This window comes from Cornus florida, unplaced genomic scaffold (genome assembly GCF_030987335.1).
Source record: "Cornus florida cultivar Cherokee Brave unplaced genomic scaffold, ASM3098733v1 CherokeeBrave_3.0.0_Hap2_Chr05, whole genome shotgun sequence".
Taxonomy (NCBI): domain Eukaryota; kingdom Viridiplantae; phylum Streptophyta; class Magnoliopsida; order Cornales; family Cornaceae; genus Cornus; species Cornus florida.
Window position 1 is genome coordinate 53,223,459 of NW_026775575.1, and position 15,165 is coordinate 53,238,623.

The 15,165-nt window shown below is 37.8% G+C and overlaps 3 protein-coding genes across 3 annotated transcripts; 1 reads left to right on the forward strand and 2 right to left on the reverse strand.

The window, feature by feature from the left end:
- Window positions 1-6,187: 6,187 nt before the first annotated feature.
- Window positions 6,188-8,743, forward strand: LOC132306473 (exocyst complex component EXO70B1-like). Its single transcript, XM_059803862.1, has one exon. The coding sequence runs from the start codon at window positions 6,534-6,536 to the stop codon at window positions 8,445-8,447; it is 1,914 nt and encodes a 637-aa protein (XP_059659845.1). The 5' UTR covers window positions 6,188-6,533; the 3' UTR covers window positions 8,448-8,743.
- Window positions 8,744-9,444: 701 nt separating this feature from the next.
- LOC132309280 (GDSL esterase/lipase At2g30220-like) lies at window positions 9,445-10,667 on the reverse strand. The gene is made up of 3 exons (XM_059807598.1): window positions 10,059-10,667; window positions 9,772-9,979; window positions 9,445-9,641 (listed from the first exon to the last, which is right to left on the reverse strand). Exons 1-3 carry the CDS (start codon window positions 10,665-10,667, stop codon window positions 9,445-9,447), a joined length of 1,014 nt encoding a protein of 337 aa, XP_059663581.1.
- Window positions 10,668-11,514: 847 nt separating this feature from the next.
- Window positions 11,515-14,844, reverse strand: LOC132306474 (cation/H(+) antiporter 15-like). Its single transcript, XM_059803863.1, has 3 exons — window positions 14,485-14,844; window positions 13,136-14,137; window positions 11,515-12,931 (listed from the first exon to the last, which is right to left on the reverse strand). Exons 1-3 carry the CDS (start codon window positions 14,686-14,688, stop codon window positions 11,732-11,734), a joined length of 2,406 nt encoding a protein of 801 aa, XP_059659846.1. The 5' UTR covers window positions 14,689-14,844; the 3' UTR covers window positions 11,515-11,731.
- Between the last annotated feature and the right edge of the window lie 321 nt (window positions 14,845-15,165).

Consider the following 15,165-nt stretch of genomic DNA (forward strand, 5'->3'; position numbering starts at 1 on the left):
AGTAAAATGTTTTCTAGGAAATTTTTTCCTTATTTTCCAGTGTTTGGTTGCATAACATATTTTGGTAAAATTGCGTTTTTACAAATTGTTTTCCACAATTTTTTTTACAAATTGTTTTCCACAATTTAAATCAAAATGACATACTGATTTAATTATCATTCACGCCCACGATATGAGCCTCGAACGTTCAAAACCGCGTTCAATTATGGTCAACAGATTTTTTTTTTTTTTTTCGAGTGCCTTTTTTCATAGCGTCTAGTTTCTGGTTCGCTTAGGTGCCTAAGTCAAACCATAGGCGACTTAGTCATCTAAAGTACTAAACTTGATTTCTTTTAAGTTTAAAATGACTTCCAAGATGTCAAATGACTATTATACCCGTGCTAAACTTGATTTCTTTTAAGTTTAAAATGACTTGCAACATGTCAAATGACTATTATAGCTAATATAATGTGAGTCATCTATTTTCATGGACCAAGTCAATGATCCCGAGACCTTAAAATGATGTGGATCAATTGTTTGTTAGGTCTTAGGAGATGGAGGACTCAACCACGAGTGTATCAGCTTGAAAAGTTGGGCACTTCAATTAAGTTACAACATAAATCTTTGATATTTTTTGAATTTAAGATCAAATTCTGAACTTTGCCTTCAATAACTTTGAGTTCTTCGTGTTCCATCACCATAAGTCGTGGTGGTTCATTTGAGCTTTAACATAGATCCTTGATATTGGTCGAATTGAGAAATATTCAGCAAGCACTGAATCGGCCTTTTTTTTTTTTTTTTTTTTTTGAAAAGTGACTGCCTCGGCTTTTATTACTTGTATGTTGAATCGAAAACTCTTTGTTGGCTACTCATCTCAGTAATTAAAGGGAAATTTGTTTGCAAAATTTAAAATTGCAATTTTAAGATATGTGGCTATACTAAAATTTTTATGTGGATAAGATAATTACATTGAGTAAATTATGTGTGGGGAAAAATGTAAAATATAATGAAAATCAAATATGTATTTACTTGTGAAATAAAAGTATAATGAAAATTCGGAGAAATTTGGTAAGGTATAGAGATTATCAAGGGCAGTTTTTTATATTAGGGGTAAAATAGTGATTTCAGTGAAGTGATTGAGAAGTATATATAACCTTTCCAAATGTTTGGTTATGTATTGTAGACAGGTGAATTGTCTTTGACTATTATACGAGGGGCAAAGAGAAATTAACATACAGACAGATTTGGATCCTCTCCGAGTATTTTCTCTCCAAAATCTTTGAGTCTCCATTTAATAATCAAAATCACGCCACATCATCATTTGTATAACTATCTATTATATTTGATTTTACATATACATTCATTAAAAATATATATTTATGATTCGGTATTTTTATAACCGTCACATTTAGACATGGAGAAAGTAATTACCTAGTCACCTAGATGATGATAAGGAATAAAGATGTGATGAATACTAGTACCTTGTCAACTAGATGTGCTGATAACTGATAAGGAGCAAAGATGGAAGAGATTTTCTAATGGATTATGGTTGTCAAGGCTTGCTCTTCCTATGACCTCCTCTTTATTGGATTGAGAGATTGTCAGTCCAGTGGCTTATCCTTAGAACAACCCCAGCGCCAAGACAAAGTGTATAATATGTGTGTCGGTGTATAATGAATGGCGCTCCCGCGCGGAGTACACACTAGTGGAGCCTAATTTATATTACATACTCCACTCTTCATAACTAAGTAATGAAGTAGCATCTGGCTTGAGCAGAAAGGGCAGCACAATGGTGGGCCATTGTGTGGGAATGTGTGTGAAATAATAATATAAAATAAAAATAATAATATTGTGTGATGGTGTTGGATTAAAATAATTATTTAAAAAATAATAATATAATAAAGTGTATAATGAAAAAATGAGTGCACAACAAGAATTTAGAATCTTTAAAATAAGTATACAATCAAATGCTAACGTGACTGTACACTTTATATAAAATTGACGATATAACTGCATAGTTTATATAAAAATATGAAATGGGGAACAATGGGTGCACTAGGGTTGCTCTTACCCCTTTGATGACACTATAGAGGAATTTCCAGGTGGTCATGTGGGAGCCAGCATAGGGTCTTAGGGCGCAGTGGGCCCAAAGGACGAAGCCGTCTTTGCTAGAGTAGGCGGTGGTGAGTGCCTCCGGGACGAACCAGATAAGGAAGCCGAGGAGAGGACGGGCAGCTTGGACGGCATGACTTCGACGGTGGGGAGGGGGGGGGACCCATTATAAAAATAAAATTAAAAAAAAAAACAGAAGATAAAAAAGTGCTAAAGTCAGCAATCAATAGACTGCTGACACATGAGCGACTGTGCAGCGAAAGTGACTTATAAAATAATTCAAATTCATCTTTAATAATATTTTAAATAAATTTGGTCTACCATGAAATTCTGGTGTCATGTTTGTTAAGGATGTCAAAATTCAAATCGTTAGAAATTCTTGCTAAACACCACATCTAAATCAATGTTGATTTTACTTTTAATATAAGAATGTGAATCTATTGGTCGAAAGTTTATCTATGTATTTTCTTTGATTAGTTTTATGTCAACATCTTTGATATAAATGGGTATAATATATAAAGTCTTAACCAAAGAAATTTTTTATTTTGTTTTTTTCCAAGTCTAAACTGAAGATTAGACGAGAAGAAAATTATACACTTTATATTTTGACATGGTCCAATTTTCATATAATTAATGCTCCGTAAATAAAGATGAACCAATTTATGGAGCAAACTTGTTGACCCAAGCTCATTGAAAAAGGTGCCAAAACGGCTTGTCCTGTCACCAAACCATTGGCCTACCTTTTATTGGCTTACCTTGATGAAACCTCAACATCGATAGTAAAACAAATTGACTCGCTATATTTGTTCTATTCAAAATAAAATGAGTGTTCATACTTGCACTTCTCATTGTTCTCTCTTGCACTTCTCATTGTTCTCTCCATTTTAAAATGAAATAATACATTATCTCTAGCTCATAAATAAAAGAATAAAATTATAAATATCATCTCTCAATGAAAATATCATCTCAAATATATACACAAGTGTTATAGAATTCTAATTTTTTTTTTTTTACATAATCCCAACTAATCATGAGTGTCCGCGCAAGTAAAACAAAAATAACACAAAAAAACAAAACGATTATAGAATTTTTTTTACTAATCATGATTATAGAATTCTAATTTTTTTTACATAATCCTGACTAATTATGAGTGTCGCACAAGGAGAAAAAAAAAAAAAAAAAATGACATATTTATTTGTGTATATATATGATTAGTCGGAACTATATAATTCCCAACCATATAATAATTATCCCATGCGATCCGAAAAAATCGGTTTCTGATTTCTAGCTTTAAAGGTCTTATGCATGACAAACATACTCTAATTCTTGTTAGTTACATCTATCTTAGTGAAAGATTCTTAAAACTAAAAACGCACTCTCAAGTAGGCTAAAGAAAAGGGGAAAAACAGCTGTCTAAATTGGTTTGAAAAGACTTAAATATAGGTTAAACTTATTTATTATTCGACTATGCTTTTAAGTAAGGCAATATATAAAACCAAAGTGATCTAAATTAATTGTTTACAATTTGGATCAGTTCAATTTAGAAGCTTCCATCAACTTGGTTTTGTTCCAATTAATGTGAGTTTGATTTACCAATAAAACGAACCAAAAGTGTGTTGTTTGATAATCAAACTATGCAAACATTTAAATATTCTAATGGGTTAGACATTTTTATTATTAAATATTTAAAATTTAAAACGTATCAATGAAATTCTCAATTTATAATTTGGACATAAAATTTTAGCACTTATAATTCCGTTCTTGAAATGTTTGATTATTTAATTTTGAGTTTTATCAAACCACTTAAAATTTCTAAATTTAAATAAAATTTCATTACTCATAATTCAAGCATATTTTGAGAGAGAAATAATTTTTGGAGGAGAAATCCACAACAATTTGGAAAGAAAATCAATAATATAAATTATAAAACAAAATAAATAAAGGTAACATCTTTAGATTTAGAAAAAAAGTTTAAGTAACATATTTAGATACAAATGATTGATTTATTTGGTTTAAATATTTGTATAGATTTTATAAGTCTAAAATATTTAGGATCGGGACAAGGTCCTCACTTAGTGATGATTTACACTATCCTCAGTGTTTATGTTGTCCAATAAAAATAAAATACATTCTCTTTTGTTAAACGGGTGAGAAAAATAAAAATAAAAAATGAGAAAATAAACCAAAGCCTACCTGAATGATATCAGGTAAGGAGGGTTCAACAATATTTTTCTTTATTTTTTAATTTTTAAGGTTCAACGTTGCTCTCTAGTTCTATATCTTTTCGGCCACCATCTTCTTCCTCTCAAATTTCCAGAGCTCAACATCATCATTCAATTGTCAAGAATGTTTGAAGGAGGTATGATCTATGTTTTTTTGTTTTATACATTTAGGGTTCTTTTTCTTGAAAGCGACTTTCCATGAACGATTATAACACAAAACTCAAAAATCAGATAACCTGTTATATAGTTGAATATACTATCAAAATAAGTACTAAAGAAAATAAATAAGATAAAAAAAAAGTTGAATTTTATAATATAAAAGATAATGTTGATGATAGTTCTTTTTAGGATGAGGAAATTATTTTACGTAGGCCAAGAATGCTGAGATTAGTATCCAAGGGAGATCTAAGCAATATAAGGGATTCTTTCAAGTCAAAGATTAGGAGAGAGAAGACAGTAATTAATACCCAAGTAACTTGAGCTCGGTAGTAATGGTCGGTTGCTGTGTGTTACGGTCTTGCTTTAATGGTTGATTAATGCTCTTGTTTATATTACTTGTGCCTTTGGTCAAGAAAGGGGCGAGCCCTTTCTTGCCCACGGGTTTGAGGACCTCTCCCCCTGGCAGATGGGACATTGACCAGGTGGCTCTCTCCCCCCTCTTGACGGGTAATGACGCTCCCTCTTTAATGTGGGTCCTTCTTTAATGTAGGTTCTGTCAAATGTCTTTTCCTTTTTTTTTTTTGCATTTAATGTACTGTTTGCTTTTACCTAAAGCTCGACGTAACTTGGGTATCAAACATCCTCTCTTCTTTGCATTGACCCCGAATTGAGGCGACTCCTTAGATTCCAGCCACCTGTCCACATTTCTTCAAATTACCGGATTCAGAGATGGGGAAAGAGCCCCCTCGAGATTCTGCCTTCTTGATCCCGCGAGGTTCTATCTTGGCCCCAAACCCCGAAGCCTCTTCAATTCAGGGGGTGAGGGGTGAGGGCCTAAAATGTTCGGTTCCATATGTAAGAGGGAACCTTGAAGGGGTAAGAGAGGTGGGACTCATCCGAATGGAGCGGTACCTCCAAAGAAGAGTGAAGGGTGATGACCCCTTCTTTTAGAGGAATGCCAGACAGATACTACCCAGGTGTATCCTCTTTCTAGAAATGACACCACGCGGGTAGGTGTCGTAGCACCTTTATCAACATATAATAACATTTTAAAAAAACAAATGGTGTATTAATGAGTTTATAATTTTTTTGTTATTTTATTTAAAATAAAAAGACAATAATGTGAAACCATGTTTGATTCGATTTTCTAATGAATTGACCATAAAGTGGAGCCAAAATTATATCCAAAAATTAAAAATTAGAAAAGAGATACATATATTTTATCTATTTCATTTTAAAAATATATAAAAGAATAGAAGTCCAATATCTAAATAGAAGATTTAAATTACATTGTGTACCTCACAGAATTTTAAATGGAGAAAATTATATATATATACATATATATAAAATTTAAATTGTTCCTAATTTCATCATAAATTTTGAGGAGAATCACAGCTAAGAACTGGAATTAATAAACAAGTGATTATAATAAATTCCACATTATTCCAGTTAAAATATACATAAATACTAATTTACAATAATTTATTTGTAAAAAGTTTATTAAAAGATAAAAATCTATAAATGGGTTTAAGTAGTATAGATATAGATACAGATATAGATATAGCAGTACAGTTTGGATACAGATACATAGACAGTGGCAACAAAATATAGTGTAGATAAAGGAAAAAGTAGGGAAAGCCACTGATAATAATATCTATATTAAAAAATACAAAATAAAGGATGCCCCTTATGTTCCTTTTTCTTCACATTGGTGTCTCTTTCAACGTCATCTTCTCTGAATGTGTCCGACTCTTCTTCCCCCTCTGCTTTGTCTTTCTTCTCCCGCGTTCTTTTTTCGCACTTTATTCAGCCAAACCGCGTTTCCCCATGAATTTCCCGTGGACCCACTTCTCCCCTCTGTTTCCTCCATTTCTCTTTCTCTCTCTACAATCAATGTCAAGAAAAACCCTAGCACACACCCCCACTTCTGGTAGTTGTTGTTGTTGTACTGTACTGTATACCATAAATTGAAAGTCTTTAACGTCCTAAACAACAAGAACAAATAGTATCAAAGTCTCAAAACCCATTTGGTATTGACCACTGAATAATTCTTCCATTCCCATGGCGGAGAACGGCGAAGAGAAGCTCATCGCGGTGGCTCGTCACATCGCCAAGACTCTCGGCCACAACGAAACCATGGCCGACGACATACTCCAGATTTTCTCCAATTTCGATGGCAGGTTGAGAGAGAAGCTCTCCGACAAGCTAACCGACGAAGACCCAAGAGCCTGTGCAGCTCTGGAACAGAACCTCAAGTCTCTCGACCGTCAGATCAACCGCTACTTGTCAGCTGATCACCCCATCTGGTCCGACTCCGCCGACGCCTCCTCCTTCCTCGACGCCGTTGACGAATTGCTGGCTGCCATTCGTGACTGGACTCCCATGGCCGCTGATAAGCCCGTCGCCTCCTGTCTCGACCGCGCCGACGATCTTCTCCAGCAGGCGATGTTTCGGCTTGAGGACGAGTTCAGATCGTTGATGGAGCGAGGCGGCGAGTCGTTTGATGTGACTCGGTATCGGAACAACGAGTCGGGAGCGGATTACGCGTTTGACTCGGACAAGGACGAGGATGAGGACGGTGAGATGATCTGTTCCGGCGACGACGATCCGATCCCTGTTGCTCATCCGATCACTGACTTCGATATCGTCATCGACGCACTCCCGTCGGCGACGATCAACGATCTACACGAGATCGCGAAGCGGATGGTGGCCGCCGGATTTGGGAAGGAGTGCTCGCATGCATACAGCAGTTGCCGGAGAGAATTCTTGGAGGAGAGCTTGTCCAGATTAGGGTTATCGAAGCTCAGCATCGAGGACGTTCACAAGATGCCTTGGTCCGACATCGAAGACGAGATCGATCGGTGGATCAAAGCCGTCAACGTCGCCGTTCGGATCCTCTTCCCGAGCGAACGACGGCTCTGCGATCGCGTCTTCTCCGGCTTCTCCTCTGCCGCCGATCTCTCCTTCATGGAGGTCTGCAGAGGCTCCACCATCCAGCTCTTGAATTTCGCAGACGCAGTGGCTATCGGAAGCCGAGCGCCGGAGCGGTTGTTCAAAGTCCTCGACGTTTTCGAAACGGTTAGGGATTTGATGCCTGAAATCGAAGTTGTGTTTTCAGATCAGTACTGTTTGGTTCTCAGAAATGAAGCGATGGCAATTTGGAGAAGATTAGGAGAATCAATTAGAGGGATTTTTATGGAGTTACAGAATTCAATCCGCCGTGACCCGGCAAAAGCCGCCGTTCCCGGTGGCGGACCCCATCCCATTACTCGGTACGTGATGAATTACCTCCGAGCTGCCTGCCGTTCTCGGCAAACCCTAGAACAGGTCTTTGAGGAAAGCATTGCTCCGCCAACTGGTGGCGGTGATTACCGGAAACCCGACGACGCTTCGTCGTTGTCAGTTCAAATGGCTTGGATTATGGAGTTACTGGAGAGCAATCTAGAGTCAAAGTCGAAGATTTACCGAGACCCTGCATTGTGCTCTGTTTTCATGATGAACAATGGAAGGTACATTGTCCAGAAGGTTAAAGACAGTGAATTGGGGTCTCTGTTAGGCGATGATTGGATTCGGAAACACACGGCGAAGGTCCGGCAATGTCATATGAATTACCAGAGAAGTTCATGGAGCAAGGCTTTGGGAGTGTTGAAGCAAGACAATAATAGTTCTTTGGGCTCTAATGTTTCAGTGAAGGGTTTGAAGGAGAAGCTTAAGTTATTCAATATGTACTTTGAGGACACATGTAAGAGTCAATCCAATTGGGTCATTTTTGATGAGCAGCTGAGAGAGGAGCTGAGGATCTCGGTTGTCGGGAACTTGTCTCCAGCATATCGCAACTTCCTCGGGAGGTTTCAGGTTGTTCCGGAGTTGGGGAAGCACGCAGAGAAGCATATTAGGTACACAGTGGAGGATCTTGAGGCTCGGATTAATGAGCTGTTTCGGGGAACTGGTGGATCTGCTGGTGGCAGGAAGTGAAAAGCGAACCAAGTAAGCTGTTGATTGCTTGTGTTGTTGTAGTACGAATGCTTGTTGTAGACTTGTTGTAGTTGATAAAAGGTTTTATTGTAGAATTGTTTGTAGTTGATAACGGTTTTGTTGTATGTAAATGAAATATTTTTATGTTGTGTCCCTCAATCTGTCTGAGCTCAAGTTGTTTTGATTTCCTGTTTTTTTGGCTCAGTTAAATGTAAGTTATATATAGGTGACACAATGTATAATAGTAAATGCTGAAATGGTATTCAAATTTCAAACATGAGTTTTTTTTGTTGGAATTTCCTGAAATTTGGTGGGTAGATGGATGTATCTGCTTGAAATGTTAATTTTTGAATACTAATGCTAAGTAAACTCGAATCTCTTCCGAAAACTTTAGTTACTTTCAGTCTGTCTTGGGATTACCTAATTATTGCTGATAACTGGTTAGGTTTGTGTTTTCTAGATTCTTGTTTCTGATTTTTCCTATTCTGATGTTAAATTTAAAATCGAAACCCTCCCATCCGCCGGTATACCCTTATTGACCTTGCAGTTGATGATGAGGATAATCTTGCTGGAGGAATAATCAACAACTTAAAGTAGTTTCCTAATTGTGGTCGATTAGATGAATCTTAATTTTCCATTTTGCTCTATTAAGGGTCATATCCTCAGTCGAACGTGTTAGCACGTGAATTCTTACCAATTCTACCAATTGTGGTCGATTAGATGAATCTTAATTTTCCATTTTGCCCTATCGAGGAATAAAAGCACCAAAATCTCAGAAAACCATAGAAAATTATATGGTGAACTGTGCCATTCATTTGTTTCAGTAGATTACTGTATAGGTACATGTGCTTCAATGCGAACGCTATTGATTCCTTGAAGCTTTATTACAACTGATCTAAATCTCGTAAAAACGTAATTTAGAGATGTAGTCTAACTGAAAACAATCAAATGCTTGACTATCTGATAATCGAAACCTGAAAATTAATCTCAGGCGTTGTTAGTATCCAATAATTTGAGTTTCGATTATATTCTTTATGGCTTCTGCAAGGGGCCGGTACGCAGCTTCAGTAGGATGAATGATATCCCAGAACATAAACTGGGAAGGGTTTGGACATACTGGAGTGTTTGGAGTGCAAAGAGGCCCTGTCCCGCGCAATCCATATCCGCAACAGGATCTCATGACATCCACAAATCCTGTTACAGTGTTTCGATCAGTACTAAATTATGTACATTCACCAGTGTAGGAACTACTAGGATATCATCATATATTACGTATACTTGAATAAATACATACATACATAGGACCAATTAGTGTCGTGCTTACCATATTTTAGTGGGTTGGCGACCATGTCAATCAGTGGATCATATATATTTCCATAGACTAATTTGCTCCCTGGAAGGGATGCCTGTAACCGAGGCAACAGAGACACAAGCTTCTGATTATAGGGTTGAGAATCTGCAGCTTGGTTCGGTACGCTCATTGGAGGTAACCCTGCGATGACCATTTTACGGCACCCGAGCTCATACAGTTCCTGTACATTTGGAATTAAGTGGAAATATTATTATCCATAAATCAAAGTATACGTAGTATGTTTGAGAGAAAGAGAGAACCTGAACAAAAGTTTGTAGCTTTGTTAGCAGAAAATCATAGTAGCCGTTAAGGCTGAATGAAAAACCCCTTGTGGGATTGCCATAGAAACTAATTAGGATGTCATTGGTTCCTGCATTAAGTACAACCAAAGAACCATGGATTATTCTCCTAGCCTCTTCTTCCCCTACAACTGTTTTAAGCTTCTGAATGTAACTCCTTAGATATTCAGGTTGCTTTAACACCGGGATTACACCAGACTCAGCCGTAGTCAGCTCATCGAACCCTGATCCAGCCGATGCAAAACAAACACCTGTACGTAGGTCTTCGGCTGATAGATTCGGATTGAGGAAAGGAGGAACAGTGTCTTTGATCTCCATCATCTCGGCCAAGAAGTCGGACACAAGTTTTCCGTTGGAAAACCTCCCCGTGGCAACGTTGCCAGGGAAATCTATGCCATAGGGAGGAAAGTTGGCTTTGACTACAGTGTTTATGTAGTTGTTATTCCCTGTATCAAGTATTGAATCACCAAAGATGAGAATAGCAGGGAATTTTTGTGCGTATGTGCCCTGGAATGGGTTGAGAATGAGAATGCAAAGTTGCATTAGGATGAAGAGAAGTGTTGGTGCCATTGTCAAGACTCAATATTAGTTTATTTCAGTTGGATTACTATTTATAAGATGGTGTCTTTGAGTTGGCCATAGTGTGAAAACTGTTTAGTTGTAATTTTTTTTTAGGTAAGTAGTTCTCAGTTATTCAATTTAATGCTTAATTGTTTTTTTAGTTTTATTTTTATTTTTATTTTTTTCCCATTTAATTGAATTAAAATTTTTGATTTAATCTTATCCTTGCTTTACCCAAAAAAAGAAAGAAAATTGTTTCTGTGTTGTATTTTACTAATTCGTTATCCAGCAACATTGAAGGCCTAGTTTGTAAATTTTATTAGGATAAGTTGTGAAGTTGTATTAACTAATAAGGAAAACAGAGTGATCCGATTTGATTCTTAATTAATTTTAATTCATATGAGTTTATTCATTTTTTAAAGTTTTACTAACTTAGGTTTGATTTCATTATACTTTATTTTGGGAAGTTTTAAATGTGGGATAAAGTTAGTTCGAAAGCGGCAATGTGAAAGAGGGGCTGGTGGGCCTCTTTCATGTTCGGTTTTCGGACTCCAAACTGTTGTCCGAATGTTACTTTTCTTTTTGTAAAATGTGGTTGAATTGAAAGGAATAGAAAATGCAAATTATTCCTCTATGATTGTTCCTTCAATTCAAATATGAAAACCATACCTATAAATTATTAACAAATATCATTAATAAAAGCCTAAATTTCCACCATTTCTAAAAATGTGGCTAAACTTTTGCAACATGGCTGTGTTCGGTTGCATGGAATTCGAATTTTAAAATTAAAATTTGTGGAATTGGAGAAAACATTTTACAATATTAAATCAAAATTTTCTCTAATTTCACAAATTTCAATTTCAAGGCTCCAATTCCATGCAGCCGAACGCACAGGGACGACGGATCTACCGTTGGCTCAGTGGGGCATCCGCCCTTAATTTTTTTGTTATTACATTTTATGCCTAGGTCTGGTAAGAAGTTAAAATATTCTTACAACAATTTCTCTGCCTAAATCAGAAATCTGCAAAGGAAGATAAGGCTATGTTTTTACACTAAATGCCTATGTATTAGAGTTAGCCACACTTTAACACTGTCCCTGGGCATACATCCACAACTGCAGATGAATCTTGCACAAGACACTTAGGGCTACCCAGCATGTCTGAGCCAATAAGATCTTGTTGCTGCACCACCAACACTGATACCATACAGCTCGAATCCGATGCCACCAGCATGTCCCCCATAAACCCTAGCTCGGGAAACTCATTCCATTCTTCGAGTCCCATATACAATAGTGAAATAGCAGGGTGGCGCCTTCCCACCAAGATTAGCTCGAATGAGTTCTCTACCTCTCGGATCACGCTAACCATTCCAACACCATCCCTCACCACTTCCTCCTTGTAAACGTCGCAGTTACTTTTCATGGCAGCCATCTGAAACTCGTTGATCATTTCCAGGTCTAGCTCTGAGTCTGTACTAGTCTTGTTTTTCTTGCCAGTCTCAACGAAGTGAACCACGGTGAGACTTGCATTGGGGCATTTGGACATGCGAATAGCGAATGCTAATGCCTCTCTGTCATCTTGCCCTCCGAAGAAAATCATCCCAATGCGATATGAAGTTGTGCTTGTCATCAACATATGAGTGGCACTGGGTAATGTGCCTCTATCAACATAGATCCCCACAGAGCAAGGAGCCATTTTGAGGATGATACGGTTCACAGCTCTGATGGCAGGAGATGACTCTTCGCTTTCGTCGAGGCTGAAAAACATGTGAAATGGCACAATCACTATGGAAACCCCCTTATCTAGGGCAAGTGTGCAGACATCGTCGTGCATTGATGCATAAGGCGAGATGGCTGTGTAAGGGTTCACCCTTACCATGCCATTGTCGTGCTGCTCGTATAACCTGAAAGCATTTACTATGTGCTCAGAATCATGCAGGTGAATATGAATCCTCCTTCCGGGGTGATGAGCCACGAGGAGTGGTGCAGCTCTGGATTCTAGCTCGACTAGGTGAACAACGTAGACACAAATGGGGTTTTTGGATGTTGGATTTGAGGCTGCGAGGAGATTAATGATGGATGGAGCATGATCTTGAGTGTAAATGCATGCGAGCATCCGGAGCTCAGAATTAGGTTTGACGTGTTCAATGGTCCTCCTCCTGTAGGACATGTATCTCCTTGATGGCTTGTAGAGAAATTTCACAATCGGTGAAATGGCTCCGCTGAATAGAAGTATTGATATCACCATGATACTATAAGATTCTTTGTCGATGAGCTGCACCAAAAAGAGCACAAACATGCTGGAATTAGGGTTGATAAGATGCAAGAATATATACTTCAATGAAATCAAAAGTAGTGTTCTTTTTAATTTGGTTGAAGAAGATCAACACACCCTATGCCCTTTAAGAGAAATATTGCAGTCCAATTAACGAAAAGTGTAACGAAAATGAAGCTTAAATTGTTTGCCATTGATCATTACATTAAGCTCCATTGCTCGCGACAGAAGTAGAACATCAGTGATGCCTTGGACACTCAAGACAAGCCCTAGAGCCAGCGCATCGCCAACAGGCATTTTACAATAGAGGCAAGGCAGCATGGTTCCCACTAATTTCCCCATGAATCCGAAAAAAGCCAGTAGCTCAATGATTCCGAAGTTCTTGAGATGTATAGAAGAGATCTCAACGTCGACACCGGTGACAACAAAGTAGATTGGGAGGAGAATTGACGAAACATATGTATCTAGCTTGTTAACAAGGGCGGAACCTATGGGTGGTCCATCCGGTACTGCAATTCCCAAAATCATCGGTCCATACAAATAATGCTGCCCGGTAAGTTCACCAAAGAAGGAGCATCCCAATACCATAAGAAAGATAGCAAATATATAGCTCTGGTTGACTGCTTTTTCGTGTTCTGTTCTTCGAACCATCCAGAGCATTATAGGTCTGAAGATGCATATGATGACAAACAGCAAAAATGCAAAAGCATACGTCACTAACAGCCATGTATCGGGCCTTCCTTGCTCGCTTTGCCTCTCGGCAAAGATGGTTGATGCCAAAAGCCAACTGCACAAGCCACTGATGGTTGACGAAGACACGGCTAGCCTGCCAAGCTCTGAATTGAGTAGCTCTAGATCCGCAAGGAGGCAGACGACGACATGGAAAGAAGTCAAGGACTGCATTGATGCAACAAAGATAAGCGAGTTATGCAAAATCTTGTCCATGTTGAGTTGATGCATTAGTATCCTAGCGAGAAACAAGTCGAACATCAAGGGCAAGAAGAAGGTACATATGCCTATAAATACTGCTCTTCTTCCTGCTTTCAGTATGATGAATAGATCTGTTTTCACTCCAACAAGGAACAGGAAGAGCATCAGACCGAAGCACGCGAATGTTTCGCTCACATACAAGCTTTGGACAGGGAAGATCAACTCTCTGAATTTTTTGTTTTTTCCCATAATTGATGGCCCCAGTACCATACCCGCCTGTTCATTAACATAAAACAGGACACACATTAGAGAGACGGTGTATAAATATTGCCCCCTAACAGGACTCGAACGCTCACTAGTGAATTACAATATATGTTTGCATCCAATATTATGACATATACTTCATGCATCACATATACCAAAGCATAATAGTACACAAAATTTATGTTCCTCTAAGTGTGTGTAGTTATTATGCTTTGGTATATTGTGAATCATTTGTATGTATATAGTTTCAAAATTTAAGAAGAAAATGTTAGTTATTGCTTAGAAAACAACAGTTTGTTGCAAGTGAATGGCATGAATAGGGTAAGCAATTAGTACGTGAAGGAAGAAAAGCAGCTTACAATCAACTGCGAATTGAAGGTGGTTTGACCGAGCGGGGAAAGAAAAAAATGCAAGATGGCAGTGAGTGAAGAACAGAGAGAGAGCTGAATCAGAATAGCCGGTGTCGCGAAATCGAACGGATTGTCACCGTTGAAGATGCCTCTAGACTTGGAGCTTGTGTGCGTGTAACAGACCAAAGTTTCATTCAGTATTATTGCTGACATATTGTTGTTGAAGATTGCGTGCGGGAGCTCGGCGGAGTCGAATGGCTTTGCCGGTGGAGAGAGGGAGAGGGAGAGAAGAGAGTCGGAAAGTGAGAAGTTTAGAGCCACGCATATGGATGATTGAGAGAATGAGTTGAAGTCTTGGACAGGAGGAACAAGCGGGATGATCAGACCTCAAATGATTTTTTTCTCTTTGACCGTTGACTATTTGAAGCTAGGTTCCTACGACATGAGTTGGGTTCAAGTTTCAACTTATTAGTTTTATTATTCATTTTTTATTATTATTATAATTATTGTTATTCGCTGTCCGTCGTGAGAAAAAGATTAAAGACATGATGACGACGATGATGATAATGATGACCACGAGTTATATATTATTATGAACAGTACACTTGTTTTGTCAGAAGATTAATAGTTATCAAATTTAATTTTTATACAAATATTGTTTCTCTCAATAAACTATAGGTGACCGCAACT

What these genes read in the sequence shown, in the direction of transcription:
- LOC132306473 (XM_059803862.1), top strand. Translation starts at nt 6,534, where the DNA reads ATGGCGGAGAACGGCGAAGAGAAGCTCATCGCGGTGGCTCGTCACATC.
- LOC132309280 (XM_059807598.1), bottom strand. Translation starts at nt 10,667, where the DNA reads ATGGCACCAACACTTCTCTTCATCCTAATGCAACTTTGCATTCTCATT. An exon ending in AGCTACAAACTTTTGTTCAG is followed by an intron (nt 9,980 to 10,058) that starts GTTCTCTCTTTC and finishes CCAAATGTACAG; the next exon opens with GAACTGTATGAGCTCGGGTG. An exon ending in CGCCAACCCACTAAAATATG is followed by an intron (nt 9,642 to 9,771) that starts GTAAGCACGACA and finishes ACACTGTAACAG; the next exon opens with GATTTGTGGATGTCATGAGA.
- LOC132306474 (XM_059803863.1), bottom strand. Translation starts at nt 14,688, where the DNA reads ATGTCAGCAATAATACTGAATGAAACTTTGGTCTGTTACACGCACACA. An exon ending in CCTTCAATTCGCAGTTGATT is followed by an intron (nt 14,138 to 14,484) that starts GTAAGCTGCTTT and finishes GTTAATGAACAG; the next exon opens with GCGGGTATGGTACTGGGGCC. An exon ending in CGCGAGCAATGGAGCTTAAT is followed by an intron (nt 12,932 to 13,135) that starts GTAATGATCAAT and finishes TTTTTGGTGCAG; the next exon opens with CTCATCGACAAAGAATCTTA.